This window comes from Callorhinus ursinus, unplaced genomic scaffold, assembly GCF_003265705.2.
Source record: "Callorhinus ursinus isolate GAN/ISIS: 27379988/994484 unplaced genomic scaffold, GSC_fseal_2.0 scaffold1, whole genome shotgun sequence".
In the NCBI taxonomy this organism is placed as follows: Eukaryota; Metazoa; Chordata; class Mammalia; order Carnivora; family Otariidae; genus Callorhinus; species Callorhinus ursinus.
Window position 1 is genome coordinate 140,738,758 of NW_027397063.1, and position 17,864 is coordinate 140,756,621.

General features: G+C 42.5%; 1 protein-coding gene across 4 annotated transcripts in view; it reads left to right on the forward strand.

Moving 5' to 3' along the window:
- The first annotated feature begins 3,980 nt into the window (after positions 1 to 3,980).
- Positions 3,981 to 17,864, forward strand: part of SCN11A (sodium voltage-gated channel alpha subunit 11) — a 96,895-nt gene continuing 83,011 nt past the window's right edge. For 3 of the 4 annotated variants that reach the window (XM_073901841.1, XM_073901850.1, XM_073901846.1), the window contains exon 1: positions 16,215 to 16,311. In XM_073901841.1, the coding sequence (XP_073757942.1) occupies positions 16,220 to 16,311 (92 nt within the window). In that variant the 5' untranslated portion in view covers positions 16,215 to 16,219. Of the gene's footprint in view, positions 4,171 to 11,657; positions 11,969 to 14,619; positions 14,739 to 16,209; positions 16,312 to 17,864 lie in introns of those variants that run through there. The other variant, XM_025870876.2, reaches the window with a different exon arrangement.

Sequence of the window (17,864 nt, forward strand, 5' to 3'; positions counted from 1 at the left end):
TTTCTATCTGTGGGGGTGGGGTGGTAAGGACACTGTAGTTAGGGGGGGACCACATGTGTGAACACTGACTCTTACCACAACCACTTACATTTATTTTAGCTTATAATTTGCAGTTCACAAAGTGGTAGAATCCCCTGATCATTTAAATCTCATGAATGCTGTGGACAGTAGATGTTATCAGTGCCATTTCTGGATGAAGAAACCAAGATTTAGAGAAATTTTAAAAAGAGATCACATAGCTTTTACATGTAGGTAGGATTCAAGTCCAGGTCTTTTGGTTCCCAAAGAACCATAAAGTTGTATCTTTGTATAATATTTAAGAGTGTATGAAGAGAAGTTCATACATGTTGCCTCATTTAATCCTTAAAACATTGTGATGTTGGTGCTCTCCCCATTTGGGGGTCCTTTAGGAGTTGCTCTTCCTGGATCCATCCTCAGGTTGGCAGTGAGAGCTGCCTGACCTCCAACTCCCTGAACTCTGTTGATTGGTTCAGAGTCAGGCCCTGGAGCCAAGTGTGATGATTCAGGTCCTTCCCCAGGGATTTTTGTATCACAGAATGAAAGGGCTTTGCATTTAAACACAGAAGTTGAGAATGGCCATTTTCTTTTAGGTCCACTAGGACCATAGAAAGGTAGTGTACAGTAGAAAAAGGGAGCATAGAGCTGGGGAATAGCAACAGAAACAGGAGATGAAGAGAGACAGAGCTTCCTGAGTTTCCTTCAGGTCTTCGGTTTTGGGTTCTATTCCATGAGGGTCCATAGCATTTCTTCCCTTGGATTCCATGTGAACACCTGTGATCCTTGCCAATAAAGTCTCTGCTTATGCTGTATACTAGGGTTAAGATTTTGTTACTTGCAACCAAAAGACTCCTCAATATTACATATCAGAAATACACATCATATCAGCATACATACCAGAAAGTGGAATCACAGTGAACTAAATGCTAAATGCAGGTGCCAGGAAAGAGCTGTGGAAGTTAGAGGATGGAGCAGTCTTCACTCTTGTGTTGCAAGAGACCTCAGGAACTGGACATTGAAACCTTTGCTCAGTCTCTACATGCATGTGCAAGCCTTTGGCTGACCCTGTGGCATCAGGGGAGGGCAGAACATGCAGGAACCAGCTTTTAGGAGGTTTCTGAGTAGAGCAGCTGCTTTTGGTACCACTGCTACAATTCCTCAGGCCATCTCTGACTTCAGAGATGACTATAAATCAGTCACAGCCAGTTAGTTCCCCTTGGTTGGTTTGCTCCCTCCAAATTTCCCCACAAACGTTCCATTCACTTCAGCTGCCACACCTGCTATGGTGTATGTCACTACCCTCGGCATTATCCATGAACATTGTTTACTTGCATGTCAGTGAGACACCAGTAGTAGTGCACATCAGGGAAACAGAAGACTTGGTGGTTATATATTATCAGAAGCTTAAGATTTTGCCAGTACCATGCCTGTGACTCCATACAAGTCCAAATTTAAGCTGCTTAGTTGTGTTCAAGTGGTATGCAAGGCCATGCAAAACCTCCTCTTCTTTTGTGTTCCTCTCTTTGTCACCTGTCCATCCTCATAGAACCACTTGAGATTCTCTACACATGGCCTGTCCTTCCAGGCCTGTGTGTCCTTGCTCAGGCTTTTCCTGGAAAGTCCATCCCTACTTGCTCTGCATATTGAGTTCTCATTCATTATCTCAGCCTCAGCTCAAATCCTACCTCCTCTTGGAAATCTTCCCAAAATGCATTGCTCCCTGATCCCTTCTGTGGAGACCTCTGTTTGCATCTTGCTTGCAGCTCCCTGATGCCCTCTTTCTTGCTTATAGTTCTTTGTACATCTTTCTCATGCAGCAGACTGCATGCTCCTTAAGGACTCAGGTCTTGTTTTGGTATTTTCAGATGTTCTGAATAGTGGAGGTTCAATGTCATCTTTGCTAAATAAACAGATGGACGTGTGGCTGCTGCTAAAGCTGATGATTCTGACTTGGCCACTGATGTCGAAGCTGGTCAGCTTATCAGATGGCAAGACTGAGACCACCAGGGTCTTGCTGCCTGCTAGCACCCAAGAGAGGTGACAATGCTGAATGGCTTCAGGAATGCAAATGTGGGCCATCCTGACCCTGTGCTGATGTTAGCATCCTCTTATTATGAGGACTCAACACAGGGATTCTGCTTCAGCTTTCAAACGCATATTTGCCTTCCCCAAGTTCTCCACAGGAGAGGTGAGTCTGGGGAAAGTCCTGAATGCAAACCCCATACTGCTCAGGTGGCCTGTGTTGGTGTGTTACTCTTCAGAAGTCCTTACATTTGGAATCATTTGCATTTACCTTGAAGATGAAGCTAGGATGTTCTCTGAACCTTCAGAGTCGGAAGTCAGAAAATGACTTAATAGCTGAGGAAAATAATATTTGCAAAGAGTTTATATTTAAAAAGGCCAGGACCTTTTAAGATAATGGATTTAGAGGCCTCCTTTACCTTTTCAGACACACACATTTTTATCCATATAAAAAATGCTTATTTATTGTGTAAGACTGTTGAATCACAGATCTGTACCTCTGAAACAAATAATGCAACATATTTTAAGAAAAAAGAAAAAGAAGAAGATAGCAGGAGAGGAAGAATGAAGGGGAGCAAGTCAGAGGGGGAGACGAACCAGGAGAGATGATGGACTCTGAAAAACAAACTGAGGTTTCTAGAGGGGAGGAGGGTAGGGGGATGGGTTAGCCTGGTGATGGGTATTAAAGAGGGCACATTCTGCATGGAGCACTGGGTGTTATACGCAAACAATGAATCATGGAACACTACATCAAAAACTAATGATGTAATATATGGTGATTAACATAACAATAAAAAAGTAAAAAAAATGCTTATTTATTAACTCTAAGTACTTGTCCTATTCTTTGGTCTTCTGTTATTCTGAGAATCACTCTGAAATCAGACAGGGGTTTAGAATTTCTGATCCCTAGCTTTAAAAAGTCAGGGCATATTCATTGTGCCAAGCCTGGTACTAATCCCATGCCTGTGATTTCAGTTTCTCTGCGTGGGATCTAGGTGTTGAGTCAGTTGGGGGAGAAAAGCAACCAGGCCTTTTCCCTCTTAAAAATGAAGATACTTATATCCAGTATTTGCAGAGTGTTTTTATAGCTATGATCACATTTGCTTCTTAAGACTAAGGAGGTTTGAAAGAATTATCCCATTTTATGCAAAGAAAATTAAGGCTCAGAGAAATTGCGTGCTTCCTCCAATACCATGCAGCTTTAGTGGTAGAGCTGGGATTTATGCCCAGTTCTTTTGACTAGTGTTCAGTGCCACTTCTGGCAGGACCCAAATCTGCCTGTAATTCTACTTCAACACTCCTTTAAACCTACTTCCTACCTCCTGCCCCCATGTAAACACCCATCTTGCATTGTTTATCCCTGTTGGCTGTCAGCTAGCCTCTGGAAGGTGACAATGGCTGAAAATAGCTTATGGTGTGACACTTTCCAAAGAGATCTAAGTTGTCCTCGAGAATTAACAAAAACTAACTTGGGGGAGTTCAGGGCTTGAGGACAGATCCTTTATGGAGTTGCTTTGGAGGCCAAAGGGTTTTCTTGGTGTCCTTTATGACAACCACATAAGCAAGCATGTGTTTTCATAGGTGGGAAACCCCAGTGTTGATGACACAAGAAAAAAGAAAGGAAGAGCAGCTGACTGGCTGCCTTGTGAACAATTTCACATTGTGGGCCTTAGTAGGTCCTGGGGGGCAAAACCTCAGTGCACCTGGGTTAGGTGGCCTACAGGCTAAGCTGCTTGCAGAAGCCCAGCATGGCTTTTCAGATAGACTCTTCGCTGTTCTCTCACCCACTTGGATGAGGCCAAAGAAAAAAAAACAACCTGTTTCTTTATTAATGATGCTTTCTGCAGAGTTAGATTAAGCGCTGATTAAAGGCAGATGCTTCCAAAGTATAAATGTAAGTACCATCTCAGTCACTTCTCCGGTTACAGGGTTTCCTACACGATTCTTTAAAATCACTTTGGCTGTGTTCCCATTTGCCTTCCTCACGCTCTCCACCCAGCTTCCGAGCCGCCCCTCCCAGAAGGCCTCCAACTGCCAGGAGCAGGAGCTCAGACTCTGAGAGACTTGCTCCGTGGAGAGCTTTGAGAGGTGCCACTGGGACTGCTGTCTGGAGCCAGCTTACCAAGGCAGGTGAGTCCTCTGGGCTGGGGGCAGCCCTATTCTTCTGTGCTTTCAAGGCTAGACCTGTCACTATGGAACTTGCTCTGTTTTTTTCCATCAGGATGGGGTACAGACCTTTTGTAATCATTCCTGCTCAACTCAGAGTCAGGAACCAGTCGCAAGATGCATGGCTCAGGTGATGGGGTCCGTGGGGGTAGTTCTCCTCCTTTCAAGTGCTCTGAGAAGGCCTGGGGCCATGGGGACAGGAGACAGCTACCTGGCCTGACAGGTGCTCACAACACTGGACTTCATGTCAGGTATTGGGTTTTTCTAGAAAAGATATGTTCAAGTCTTATATCCTGAGACTATCGTGCAAATCCTCCAAATAGTTTCTGAGTTCACTGTGGCCAATTAAACTTAATCAGAAATTAATGTACACTTAAATTTTTTTTTTTTTTTCTGATGAGCTAATCAATCTGGGATTGAATTTTGGATTGAGATCAATTGTGTCAAAATCTGTTAATGTTCATTTGTTTTCTGATTTTCTTATGGGATATTATTTTTTTGTAACCCGCGTTAATGGACATGGCTTCTGTGTCACCAAAATTAAGATCTTGTTGTTTAGACCACCACCCAAAATGGACAAAGGGGCATCTTACAGCCTACATTACCGTTGGGCTGTCTGGGTTGGGTGGATGGGAGGGTGTCATGGTGGGGGCGGTGGAATGCCTGTGGGAGTGACAGGTGAATGAAGAGGTGGGAATGAGGCTGATGTTCTGGGAAGCACATCACACAGTGAGGGTGTCATAGACCCCGCCCAGCCCAGCTGGGAGGTGTGTGGCTTTCTCATCCTGACTCCCTTGTCTCACTTCCATGAGATGTCTTAGCATAGGCAGGTAGGTGTATTACATGGTGGTGATTACTTGGGATTGAGATTCTCTAGCACTTCCTTATGTGACCATAGACAAGTATCTCAATTTCTTTGAGCCCTTATGTTTTCTTCTGTAGAAGGTGGATGATAAAACAATATCCACCTTGTAGATTTCCTGGGAAGTTAAGAGAGATTATGAGAGATAATCCATTTAAAGCATTTGACCCAGTGCTTAGCCCATGGTTTATAGCTCTTATTAACCTCAGTGTGGTGTTTCAGGTTCAGATCCACATCGAAATGTTTTGGGCATGCAGTTACAAACCTCTGGTGACTTCCCCAGTGACTTCCCTTACTGGTTAGAGTAAAGTGTGAGGATCACGTTGTCCAGTTTGGCTTCTTACTGACAGAGAAAATTGGAGAGAGACACTAGTCTAAGAAGGTATAAAGTTAAAACCCCTGCCTCTTCAGAGAAGGCCACTAATAATTTACCTTCATTCCAGATGAGTATTTCGTTTCAGAAAGCCCCCAAGGATAATATTTATCTCATGAGGTTGTTCTGAGGATTAAATGAGATAATGTAATATTAACACACTTAAAATTTTACCTGAAACAGGGTAGATGCCATTAAATGATAACTATCATTGTAAAAATGTTTGTAATATCACATTAATTGAAAAGTTCATGAGGTAAAATTGCATATGCGTGACAATGCCAGCTATGTAAACATACGGACATAAAGACTGCTGAAAAGAAATATACCAAAATGTTAAAACTTGCATGTGCTAGGTGACTTTGGTTTGTGGGTAATCATTTCCTTTTCTTGTTTTCTAAATTTTATTTACTGGATGATTCCATCAGCCAGAGCCCTGGCAGGAAACAGATGGTACATTCAAACTGGGCATTTTGAAGGTATTTTATTAAAGTGATATTTTTTAAAAGCAGGCAGAGTTCAGTAACAGGAATCCGTGAGGAGGCAGTTTTCAGGTGTGGTGAGAATGGGGTGCCCTTATACTCACATCTGAAGGGGCCAGGAGAGGGAGGTTCTACAGAACCAGAGAGAGCCCTGTGGACGGGCCAGCTGGCAGGAGCTGTGGTGCATGGCAGCCACTGGGCGGAGAGGTGGGGAGGAAAACCCTGACCTCACTCTCCACCATTCCCTGGGTATCTTGCTGGTACCTTCCATCAGCCAAACCCAACCAGAAGCCAGAGTTCAGGGCATCCAACTGAAGGGTCCATGTGAATTAGCTGCATAGGCACTGAGCAGGGAGGAGAAGGATGGGCAGAGGTCTGGTGGGCAAACTGCCGATGTGTGGCATAGCAAAGTTATGCAACTTTTATAACAGCTGGTAGAGTCATAAATAAGAAACAAAAGCTCTTTGCTGCCCTCAGTGTTTTCACACATGCGCACACCTCCTGTTGTCCTACCAGCTCAATGATTCCTGATTCTTCATTACCACTGTGTCCTCTGAGCTCCCACAGCACCTACAGTTCCCCCCTAGTGCAGCCACCCTCACTGTGTGGTTTCATCCTCCATCCTTGACTCACCTAATTCCCCACATCTTTTTAAGAACCTCAAGGGCTGGGACGGTGTTTTAAATCATTTTGCACTTCCAGCGCCCAGTGCATGAATGAGTGAGCAATTGGGAGTTCAGATCTAATGCCTCTATAAGGCTTGTAGATTGGAAATAAAGCCTGGAGCTACCTAATCTTAACTGCAAGTGAATTCTCAAGGAATTTAGGGTCTCTGCTTAAGGATGTGAAGCCTCAGCCCTCTTTCTTGGATGAGTGCTTGTCTTCTGTCTATTCAGCAGGAGTGGGCCTGTGAGCCTGCTGAGGGCCAGTCCTCAGAGGAGGAGGAGCAGAGCCCTCTCTGATGGACAACTCCCCACCTCCCCTGCAAGTCTAGTGCATCACCTCAGGGAGGCCTGGCAGGGCCTCCACATGGGCCTCCCAGTCTCTGTGGTTTCCTGTGTGAAATCATAATTCACATGTCGCTGGCCTCCTGGTTTGGACAGCGAGTTGAGATTATGCCTCCTTCCTTTATGACTCAAGGAGATTTAGAGCCCGTCATTGTACCCGATATTTTGACTCTCGGTGTTAAATCTGAGGATGTTTGGAGCCCTGGAAGGATTTTTACAGTCCTTTTGCAAATCTATAAAAGTAACACTTACATGCACATAATCCAAACAACTCAGAAGGAAGAAATTCTGGGAAGGGTATCACACAGAAAATAAAATGTCCGCACCTTCGCCTGTATCCTCAGTTCCACTTTTAACCCTTTCAGTGTTTCAGTGTTCCAGTCATTGTCTGGCTAACTGTAATTGATTCTCTTATTCTTCTATTTTTTTGATTCATCAAGAGGTTAAGTAGCAGTTATCGAATGGCCTCTATGCAAGATGAGGAATTTAGTGTACTGACAGTAATCCTTCTGCTGTCCCCGAGTTTCCTCCAGTTTCTGTTACTTAGTATATTTTTCATTTTGTCTTGCCCTTGAGTACCTGCATAATTTTAAGGGTTAGACTTATACTCGATTGCTTAATCCATTGACCTTCCATAGAATGTCTTGATTCTCTAGGTGTTTAAGATGAGGAAATTGGTGGCTCTGAGTCTCCCTTTGTCTTTGCTTTCCAACTCTAGTTTGCAATAACATTTATATAATTTGAATTCTATCCTGTAATTGTAATTAATTCTGCTTTATCTATAGGATGATTGTTAAAATTAAAAACTGGTATATAACTTATGATACAATGATTTTGTAGCTTCCAGTCTCTGAAACCAAGTACCATATTTGGACCCATAGAGAAGGGAATGGACTGTGATGTCACTGACCTTCTGTTGCATGAAAAAGCATGGCCTAAGTGTCAAGGTCAAGTGGACTTTCTTTTTTTCCTCCTCTATCAGCTGCTCAAGCCATTTAGTTGGCTTCATATGTAAAACCTGACTTTTCAAGGAGCTATTGTTTTGATGGAACTTCTAATTGCCTTTCTTTTTTACTCATAAAGAAACCAGTTGGTTAATCATATTCTTTGTTACAGAGAATTTACTCTATTCTCAAAGGGTTTTTCTCAGGGCTCTCTGACTTCTAATTCTAGTTGAATCAATTGCTTTTTTAAGCTGATTGTAGTGCAGTTACCTGGAATTTTCTTATTGCACTCTTGGGTTAGGTGTACCATATTTTGGATTTCAAGCATCCACCATTTTTTGGCTTCTCTTTTCATTGTTTGGGAGCATATACTCAAATAATTTTTTTGTAAAAAGTCATTCAGTGTCTGAAAAATTTGCCGTCATACTTGATTATTAGTGAAGCTTGGGAAAGAATTGTATGTTAGCCAATTTAATTCTTCAACCAATTTTCCGTGCAATGGAATCCATTTTCTGTGCAGAAAAATTTTTCAGAATTAAATATTTGAGGTATAAATTTCACAATGAAGATTTGAATCATTCCAAATTTTTACCAATTATACCATATTGATTTTTATTTATTTATTTATTTTTTATTTTTTATTTTTTTTAAAGATTTTATTTATTTATTTGACAGAGAGAGAGAGAGAGAGAGAGAGCACAAGCAGGGGGAGCGGCAGGCAGAGGGAGAAGCAGGCTTCCCGCATGAGCAGGGAGCCTGATGCGGGGCTCGATCCCAGGACCCTGGGATCACGGCCCGAGCTGAAGGCAGCGGTTTAACCAACTGAGCCACCCAGGCGCCCCACCATATTGATTTTTATTAATTTAATTAATTTTGCATGCACAGCGTGTATCTCTATAGTCCAGTTATCCTGAGTCTGCTTTTATTAAAAATATTTGATTCTTTCATCAATTTTTTCAGTTATTAAGAAAATTTTACTGCATGTGATTTTATTTTGTCAGATTTATTTGAGTTGATATTTTTATAAAGTCCTCTTATTCCCGGGTCAATTTTTGTAGTTTTCAATGTCAACTTTAACACGTGGTTCTTTAGTTATTTCAGCATTTATAACAAATTTTAATGCGCACTGTTTTTGGAGTTCTCAATTTTATTTTGTGTTACTTATTTCCATCAAGCCTCTTTTCTACTAGAAACTGAGCAAAATATCTCCAGGGTCAGAGCAACAGGGGTAGAGTGTCCAGTTTCTTCTTTAATAGTCTCCTTATTATGATAGCAGCCCTGCACTGGACTCCTTGCTATAACTTAGCATAAGGTCTGGTTTTTGCCATCCAGGATCTTTCTCGGCTCATCTATTTTCTAGGATCACCTAACATTCATATACTGTTGACTGCAGAGGACTCGATCCCTGTCTCAAATGTCTTTCATGAGCTCTAGAACCAAATACAGTAGAGTCTTATTATATTTCCACTTCATTAATACCAATTCAATCATATATGTCTATGAGAGAGAGGGGAGTGGAATGGAAGGGAGGAGGAGTGGAGGGGTGGGGAAGAGAGAGAGAATAATTTAAGTAGTGTGGCCAATTCCATCATCCAGCACATTCATAAAGAGCTTGACCCTGAATGAATGGAACAGAATGCAGTGAATCTAGAATCCCTATGTCATTTCAGTTGACATATGACTCACACTATGGGCATCCCATTACCCATAGTATGTTTAAAGACACATACGTTGCCTTTATCATGGCCCTTAAACACAATCTGACCAATTTGTGGATTAACTGAAGAAAGGGTGACTGGTTCTAGCACCAGAAGAAAAATTGGCCATATTGACCTTGTTGACCACTGAGTTGGGGTGCCTCGTCAGTATGGTGCCTTCCTGAGGGATTTTCAAGAGAAGTTTATGTTGCTGTGTTTTTTGTTTTTTTTTTGTATGCTTTTTTCAGAGGCTAATGTGTAAGCTATGATTGCTCTATGATGCCTCTTGGTTCTCTTCACTTGCAGGTTCCACAAACAGCTTCAATTCCATCTGTTCTAAATTCAGTTTATTCCCCCAAAACTTCTTCCTTCCCTAGTGCTCTCTGTCTGAGTGAGCGGCACTGTGTTGACCCAGCTGCCCAAGCCAGGAACCACATCTCCTTCCTGTCCCTCAAATCTCTCCCTCCCCATAAATCACTGGTCAAGGCTATTTCTTAAGTGACTATCAGATCTACCCACTCCATTAGGTCATCCTTAGTGGTTATGATTGTTACAACAATCTCTGCTGTTCCAGCTCCTCACCTCCTTCAGCCCCTCATCCCAAGTCCTATCCATTCTCATCAGTAAGAGGGATATTTTTTAAAAACCTGATAGTGTTACTCCTCTGTAACAACAACAGCAACAACAACCAACTCTTTAGCAACTCCCCATTACCCTCAGGGTGAAATCCATGATATTTACTAAGGATTATAGGGCCCCACATGCTCTCTCAATGCTGACTGGAGCCTTATCTGGCCATCCATCCCACAAAATCTCCATCCGTGGCAGACAGAACCTGTTGACAGACACCATGTTCTTTTTCACCCATGGGTCCCTGTACATACTGTTTGTTTCTCCTACCACATTCTAATGTCCTCCTTTTTTCTTGTCTATGTCTTACATCCCCTTCAGGTCTCAACTGGGACATTAAAGGTTTGGCAGATCATCCCTGATTCCCCAAGACTCGTTAAACACCTATCCCATGCACAGACATAGCACCCTCTACTTCTTCCTATATTAGCATCTGTCTTACTCTGTTGTAATTTCCTGTCTTTTATCTGTCTTCACCACTACAACACCAGGGCAGCATAACTTGTAGGACTAGGAGGAGGGGCTGTTGTTTCTTCTCCATTAGTGCCTAGCAGTGTTCCTAGAACAGACACTGAACACATGGGTTGCTGAATGAACAAACCAATGCTATGTTGGATTACCCATTGTAATTTTCTGGAGTGCCTTGGGAATCAATATTAGATTGGCATTCAGGTATATAAGGAAGAGGATGCTTGGCATGGGGAGTAAAAGCATTTAACCTGAGCACTACTACATTTTCTCAGAGCCTATTTTTAAACTTGAGGTTGTAGAGGAAGTCCCTATAGAAAGGGCTGTCAGGGATAGGGGCCAGTACAGCTATTATCCCATGGCAGAATGACCCTGTTAGCTTTGGCAAATCCTTTCTGCTTTCTTGGGGTCTCATTTCTGCCAGATCAGGGTCTCAGAAGTAAGAAAGTTGGCATAGAATCATAGGTATTAGTGTAAATGTTTGTGCCTGTGTGTACAGCCTTTTTGTTTCCATTCCATCACATTTTAAGAACTTTGCTGACCAAACAGTGAGAAGACGCATGCACTTATAGTTTTGATTTTGCAACCCAGAGCTATGTCCCAATTAATACCCTATTCTTTCTGCTCCTGTTCACACTGCAGCCACTGGGCCACCATCTGCAGGCCCCACTTCAGTAGTTCGGTGGGTTCGGTCTTACTGTCTTGCTCCATGCTTGGGTCTCAGTTTTAGAGACTGGGCTTCTTCTGCCCATTTTTCCTGAACTTAACTTACCATTTACACCCAGGTCCTCCAAGAATGATGGCCTCCTCTGGTTTTCCCTGTGCCCCAAATTCCTGCTGTATTTACAGTGGTGGTCACCTCTTCTGACCTGCTCCACAGCCAATGAGCTTCCACGCCCCCTCACTTCACTTAATTCTTATAGCCCCCTGTGACATCATCCTTGGAAAGTGGAATTCCAGGGCAGGCTGTGTGATTTCTACCTTTCAGAGCTCTCTGAGGATCTACTGCTTATCTCTGTCTCGAGGATGAAAATGGATGACAGGTGCTACCCAGTGATCTTTCCAGATGAGCGGAATTTCCGTCCCTTCACTTCTGACACTCTGGCTACAATTGAGAAGAGGATTGCCATCCAAAAGGAGAAAAAGAAGTGCAAAGACCAGACAGCAGCAGAACCCCAGCCTCGACCTCAGCTTGACCTAAAGGTCTCCAGGAAGTTGCCCAAACTCTATGGTGACATTCCCCATGAGCTGATAGCAAGGCCCCTGGAAGACTTGGACCCATTCTACAGAAATCATAAGGTAGTTGAATGAGGTCTGGGGTGTTCTAACCATGCAGTTATAATGGCTATTATAAGAATCTCCAAACACTGATCTTGGAGTTTGCAGGGATGTCTGTCCTTCTCCTTTGCTATCACAGTTTAACCTACTTGAATGTAGTTCTTGTAGGGAAATTCTAGTAAAAGTTCCTTAAAGGGGCTCCTGAGTGAGGAATGTGAGCTCTGGGCTCTTCTGATGGCTTTTTTGAAGGCCTGGGGCAGTGAGGACAGTACTCCCCTTTCAGGAAAAGCTCAGAAGACTTTACCATCATCATCTCACTATATGATCCAGCAGAGAATGGAAACTCACCAGACTGAGTTCAGAGAGGAAGGAAATTTGGGCAGAAATATGAGCTGCTGAGACCATTTTCTGCTGGCAACCATAAGAAATTGATCTCTCCAGAGAAATGTTGCCTGGTATGTCCTTGTATTGGGACAGACCTAGAGTTACCAGGCCAATTGGGAACTGTGTATATAAAGGAAAGTGGGGTGTGAGTGGGAAAAACAAGAAAGGGGTGAGAGATGAGGGAACAAAAACAGTCCAGTATTTCTCCTTCTTATGCCCCAAAATTCCAAGGCCTTCTTGGAGGCAGAGTTGTTAAATGTGAGTTAACTGCAGGAGGTCTTCTGCCTTAAGCCTGGAGCAGGCAGCAGCTTGGTGTGCTGCAGACAGTCCTGGGAGGATAGCTTCTGTTCTAGAATCATCTCTTCTCAGCTTGGGCTCTCCCTGTAAATCAGAAGACATGATACTTTTTTAGAGTTCTGCACACCCATGACCCCATGTGGCTGGTACTCTCAGTAGTCATGTGAGATATATGTAGTAGTTACCACTCCACCTTGCAGATGAGGAATCCAGCGACTAGATGGGGAAGTGGATTGGGCCAGGCCAAACAACCAGTAAGGAATGGAGTTGTAACTCAAACCCAAGGGCTCTTTCTTTAGTTGAAGGCTACTTCCTATCTTTAGAAATTTCCACTTTGAAGAGCTACAGAGAAAGGGGTGGTTTCAGCAAACAGACAGAAGGAGCTGGTACCTATCATTTTAATAATTAAAACCCTGGTGAGTATAGTTAAATACACCATTAGTTGAAATATTTAAAGCAGTCAGAGATAGCATTAATAAAATATCAAGGGACACAGAGGCAGAGCCATATCATGCCACCTGTTAATCTGGGTGACCCACCTCAAGGAGAGGTTTGCTCTCTGCCCTAAAATTGCCTTTCTATCCAAAGGAATGGCCCAGAATCCCTAAAGTGGGTCTTGGGCTCCTGAGCTCATAGCTTTCAAATAACTCTGTGGCCCATTTCCTTTTGTTATAGAGGCAACAGAAAATATCCTACTCCATTTTTTGCTGCAGCCAGATGGCCAGCAGAGAAGTAAGTTCCAGCAGCTCAACAAAGGATGGTTGATGGTTGGCAGTGACTGAAGTTCTGGTACCTCAGCCAAGGCAGCATCCACCCTGCTATATTGGGCCTGGGTGATAAGGCCTGTCTTTTCTGTATAAGAACATACTGGATTACATGTCAAGTAGTACTTTTGTAAATCTTAAAAGGAGCAGAGACATGGGGAAACAGGAATGACCCTCATTCTGTGAAGGCTTTTGTAACTAAGGCCTTAGGGACATATAAGGGGACAGCCAGATTATGGCTAGCTGGAAAAAAGGAGGTCTGGGAGTTGGTGTTAGAAGCTTGTGAGTGATGGGTTGCTGTCCAGGGACTGCTTCATTCCCAAAGCCCAGGAAGACCTACTAGGAAGACATGGGTGCAGGTATGGTATTCTTCAGTGGAGTCCAGTGGGCATTTTGGATGGGACAGGATACCATTTAGCAGTTCTGTCCCGGGTTTGGCATCCCGAGAACTACCCAATAAAGGCCAGTAGGGCCTCCAGTAATTGTGACAGACAATCAAAAACACCCACATGCACTTCCAGATGCCTTCTGTAGGGCCTCTCCTACCAGTTGGGAACCACAGGCAGAGTTGCCTGAATGTCTGTGGGGAGAACGGGAGAACAAGTCTGGGAAACTTGATGACATTTTTGTTGATGATCCTCAAGATTAGAATTGATTGATAGACTATCTCATGTAGAACTGCTCAGGTACAACAATATGGACTCTCTAGGTCCCTGACTATTCTAAGATTTATTATGAATTTTTCATTTGTCATCAAAATAATTTAAAATAATCTGCTGGATGTGAATGTTCAGTACTACTTCCATCTCTCCAAGTTCCCTTCTAGTTCTTATCTCCATAGATATATACCACGGAGTACAATATGAAGGGTTTTACTTGCCCCGGTTACTAGTCTCCACCCTTGTTTATCTGCAGGGTCTATATGCTCCATTTCTGGAGCCTCCAGAGTATTACACTGGGTAAACAGTCCACAGCCCAGTACTTATCTTGGGACTCTGAGTGAGACCTAGGCCACATGGTAGATCTGTTGGTGTCCAGAGTCACAGTGTAGGCTGGCCAGAAAGTATCTCAGACTTCAGAATGACAGCACTTCAATTAGAAACTGGCATGATCATAATAAAACAAGCCACACCTCAATCTGTGGTTCCACTGAATTTTCTCTAAATGAACTCATGAGAAATATTGTTTTGTCACTACATGTAATTCTTGTTGTGTTTGTTTTTGCAGACATTTATGGTGTTGAACAAAAAGAGAACAATCTACCGCTTCAGTGCCAAGCGTGCCTTGTTCATTTTTGGGCCTTTCAATCCAATCCGAAGTTTAGCCATCAAAATCTCGGTCCATTCATATCTTTTCATTGCATCTTTTACTAAGTCCAGGTCATGTGAAACGTGCAAGAGCCCCAGATGTTCACATGCTGGTTGAGTGGAAGTAGCTCATTCTTGGATCAAATACTGGCTGAGTGCCTACTGCTGCATGGCGGGGGCTGTGCTGGTGCTGTTGTGTGAACAAGACTTAGCCCTGCTCTAGGATCCTGTGGCCCCAGAAGGGGACAGGCCCAAAAGGCAGGCGATTTCGTTAGTGAGATGGGCCGTTTGGGAGTGGTAGTTGTGCTTTGGAGGCATCCAGGATGACTTCCTGGAGAAAGGATCATCTAAGTTGAGACCCAAACAAAGTTGCAAACTGTCAACCTGGGCTCTTTATTTAGCTGCTAAATGTGTTGTGTTGGACCTACACAGTGTTTAAAACTTTATGGAAACACCCTATAATGTTAAAAGTCCAGATTTCCAACATCTTTTGAAGATGGAACCTCTATAAAGTCTAGGCCTGCATTCCTACCTGGCAAAACCTGGTGTAGTGAGGAACCACTGCCTCTTTCAGAGGGGCTCTGCAAGCTCTGCTTCACCACATCTCCACCCCTCTCTGTGACCCAGCATCTGCCCATTTTACCCATTTAAATGACTCCCCAAACACTTAAGACTTTGAGTTTCCAACCTCAGTCTTTTTTTTTTTAAGATTTTATTTATTTATTCATGAGCGACAGAGGGCGAGAGAGAGAGAGAGAGAAGCAGAGGGAGAAGCAGGCTCCCAAGGAGCAGGGAGCCCAATGCGGGACTCGATCCCAGGACCCTGGGATCATGACCTGAGCCGAAGGCGGACGCTTAACTATCTGAGCCACCCAGGCGCCCCCAACCTCAGTCTTAAAGAGTAAAGACAGGCAGCATTCCTGATGTGTGCAGCAGGGAGTGGTGACACCAGGCAGTTTTAGACTGGGAGAGGTGAGAAAGACATATAGACTGGTAGACATAATGAAGTACTGGGGGCATGGGAAGGAATAACCATTCAGGTTGTAATCCCTAGAAGCAGAGCCTGAGATGGGGATTCTTATTTAAGTGATTTAGTTGAGGAGTGCTCTCTGGAGAAGGAAAGAGGGAAGCAGGATGGAGCAGAAAGAGCAGGCTAGTAAGAACGGGGTCTCAGCTGATCCCACATCACCTTGAGCCCACCGGGAGCTCTGGGGCACTAATTATGTCACAGAGCTGCCCCTCTGGAAGCAAGGGGCCGGTTTTTTCTAAGTCTCAGACAGTCAGACACGAGGAAGGGGGTTGTAGCCCTCCAGGTGAGGAGGCTGCCATTCGACTGAGGACAGTTCTTCGGAGGAGGGGACAGCTATGAGTTGTTCTTCGCCAACACTCATGGTAAGCAGACAGGTGTACCTGCAGAAAAGGAGACCTGGATGTATGCCCAGTCATAGTGAACTATGACTGATGATGTGTGCCACCCTGTAGTGTACCTGCCTTAACGGACAGCGGTCACAGTGTTCAGCATGTTCATCATCTGCACCGTCATCATCAACTGTGTGTTCATGGCTACTGCCTACGGGAAAGAAAACAGCAATATAGATACCGACAATGCTGAGTAAGTGTGTCCTGCACATGTCCATCCTAAGGTTTTAAACAAAAACACCTAAAAGACTTATGATTCCATCAGAGTTCCGATATATAGAGAAAGACAGACTCACCCATAATCCCAATTCCGCAACACAAATGCTGGCATATTTTTTATAATTGTTTTTAAAAGACCTTTTAAAATAATAAACAGCACACATACAAATTTTATGTTTAGCTTTTAAGTGGTTTTCTTTGTGTTTACATAGTCTTTATAGGAATCTACTTTTATGGTTATATAATATTCTATCAGGTGAATAAACAATAATTTACTTAACCATTCTAGTATTTTACTACTATAAATATCGCAACAAGCAACATTTTTGCATATAGCTACTTTTTAAAAATTACTATTTTCTTAGGATAGTCTTAGAAATGGGTTTGCTAGATTGGAAGGTACATTTTAATGCTTGAAAAATATATGGTAACAAAATATTTCCCAAAATGTTTGGAAAAGTTATTAATTTATAGAGTTGAAAATATTTACATTTCCTTAATTTCTGGATGGATTGGACTTTTTTGTTTTAGTTTGTGAATTGTGTATTCCCATCTTTGCCCATGTATCATTTTTGCTTTTATCCTAGTGAGTTTGAGTGAGTTCTTTGTATAATTAAAATATTAACTTTTTGTAATTTTTAGTTGGCTATTCAGACATACAAGTTAATTTTTCAACTTAGAAAGTTCTGTATTTTGATAAATATTCTCTTATATATTGTTTTAGTTTTTCTGACTTAACATATTTACTGCTTTAGTCTTTTAGGAATATATTAAATAATAAATTGACAGAATAATAAGAGATCTCTTATTTTGATCACATATTTAACTATGTGATAGAAACTACCACAATCAACATTACAGAACATTCCAGACACCCTAAAAGTTTCCTCATGCCTCTTGGCATGTAAATCCCCTCACCCCAACTCCCAACGCAAGGCTTGATCTCCTTTCTGTCACCCTATGCTAGTCTTGCCTTTTCTAGAATTTCATATAATGGACTCATATGGTGTGTATGATACCATACTTTCATGTCTGGTTTCTTCCACTTAGCATGTTTTGAGATGCATCCATGTTCTTGTTTATATCACTAGCTTTTCCCCTCTTTGTTGTTGAGTTGTATTCCTTTGTATGGGTATACCACAATTTCTTTACCCATTCACCTGTTGATGGACATGTGGGTTGTTTCTAGGTTTTGGTTATTATGAACAAACTTGCTATGAACATTTCTGTATAAAAGTCTTTTTGTGGATATATGTTTGCATTTCCCTTGGATAAATACCCAGGAGTGGAATTGCTGTGTGTTATATGTTAAGTATATGAGTAACTTTGTAAGAAACTGCCAAACTTTCCCAAAGCGGCTGCACTATTTTATATTTCTGCCACCAATATATGAAGGTTTCAAAGTCTTTATTAATAACAGCCTTCAATTTACTTTGAGTTTAATTTGCTCTTCTATTTCTAGCTTCTTAAGGTAGAAACTTAATTGGTTTGAGATCTTTCTTCTTTTCTTGTACAATTTTATAAAGC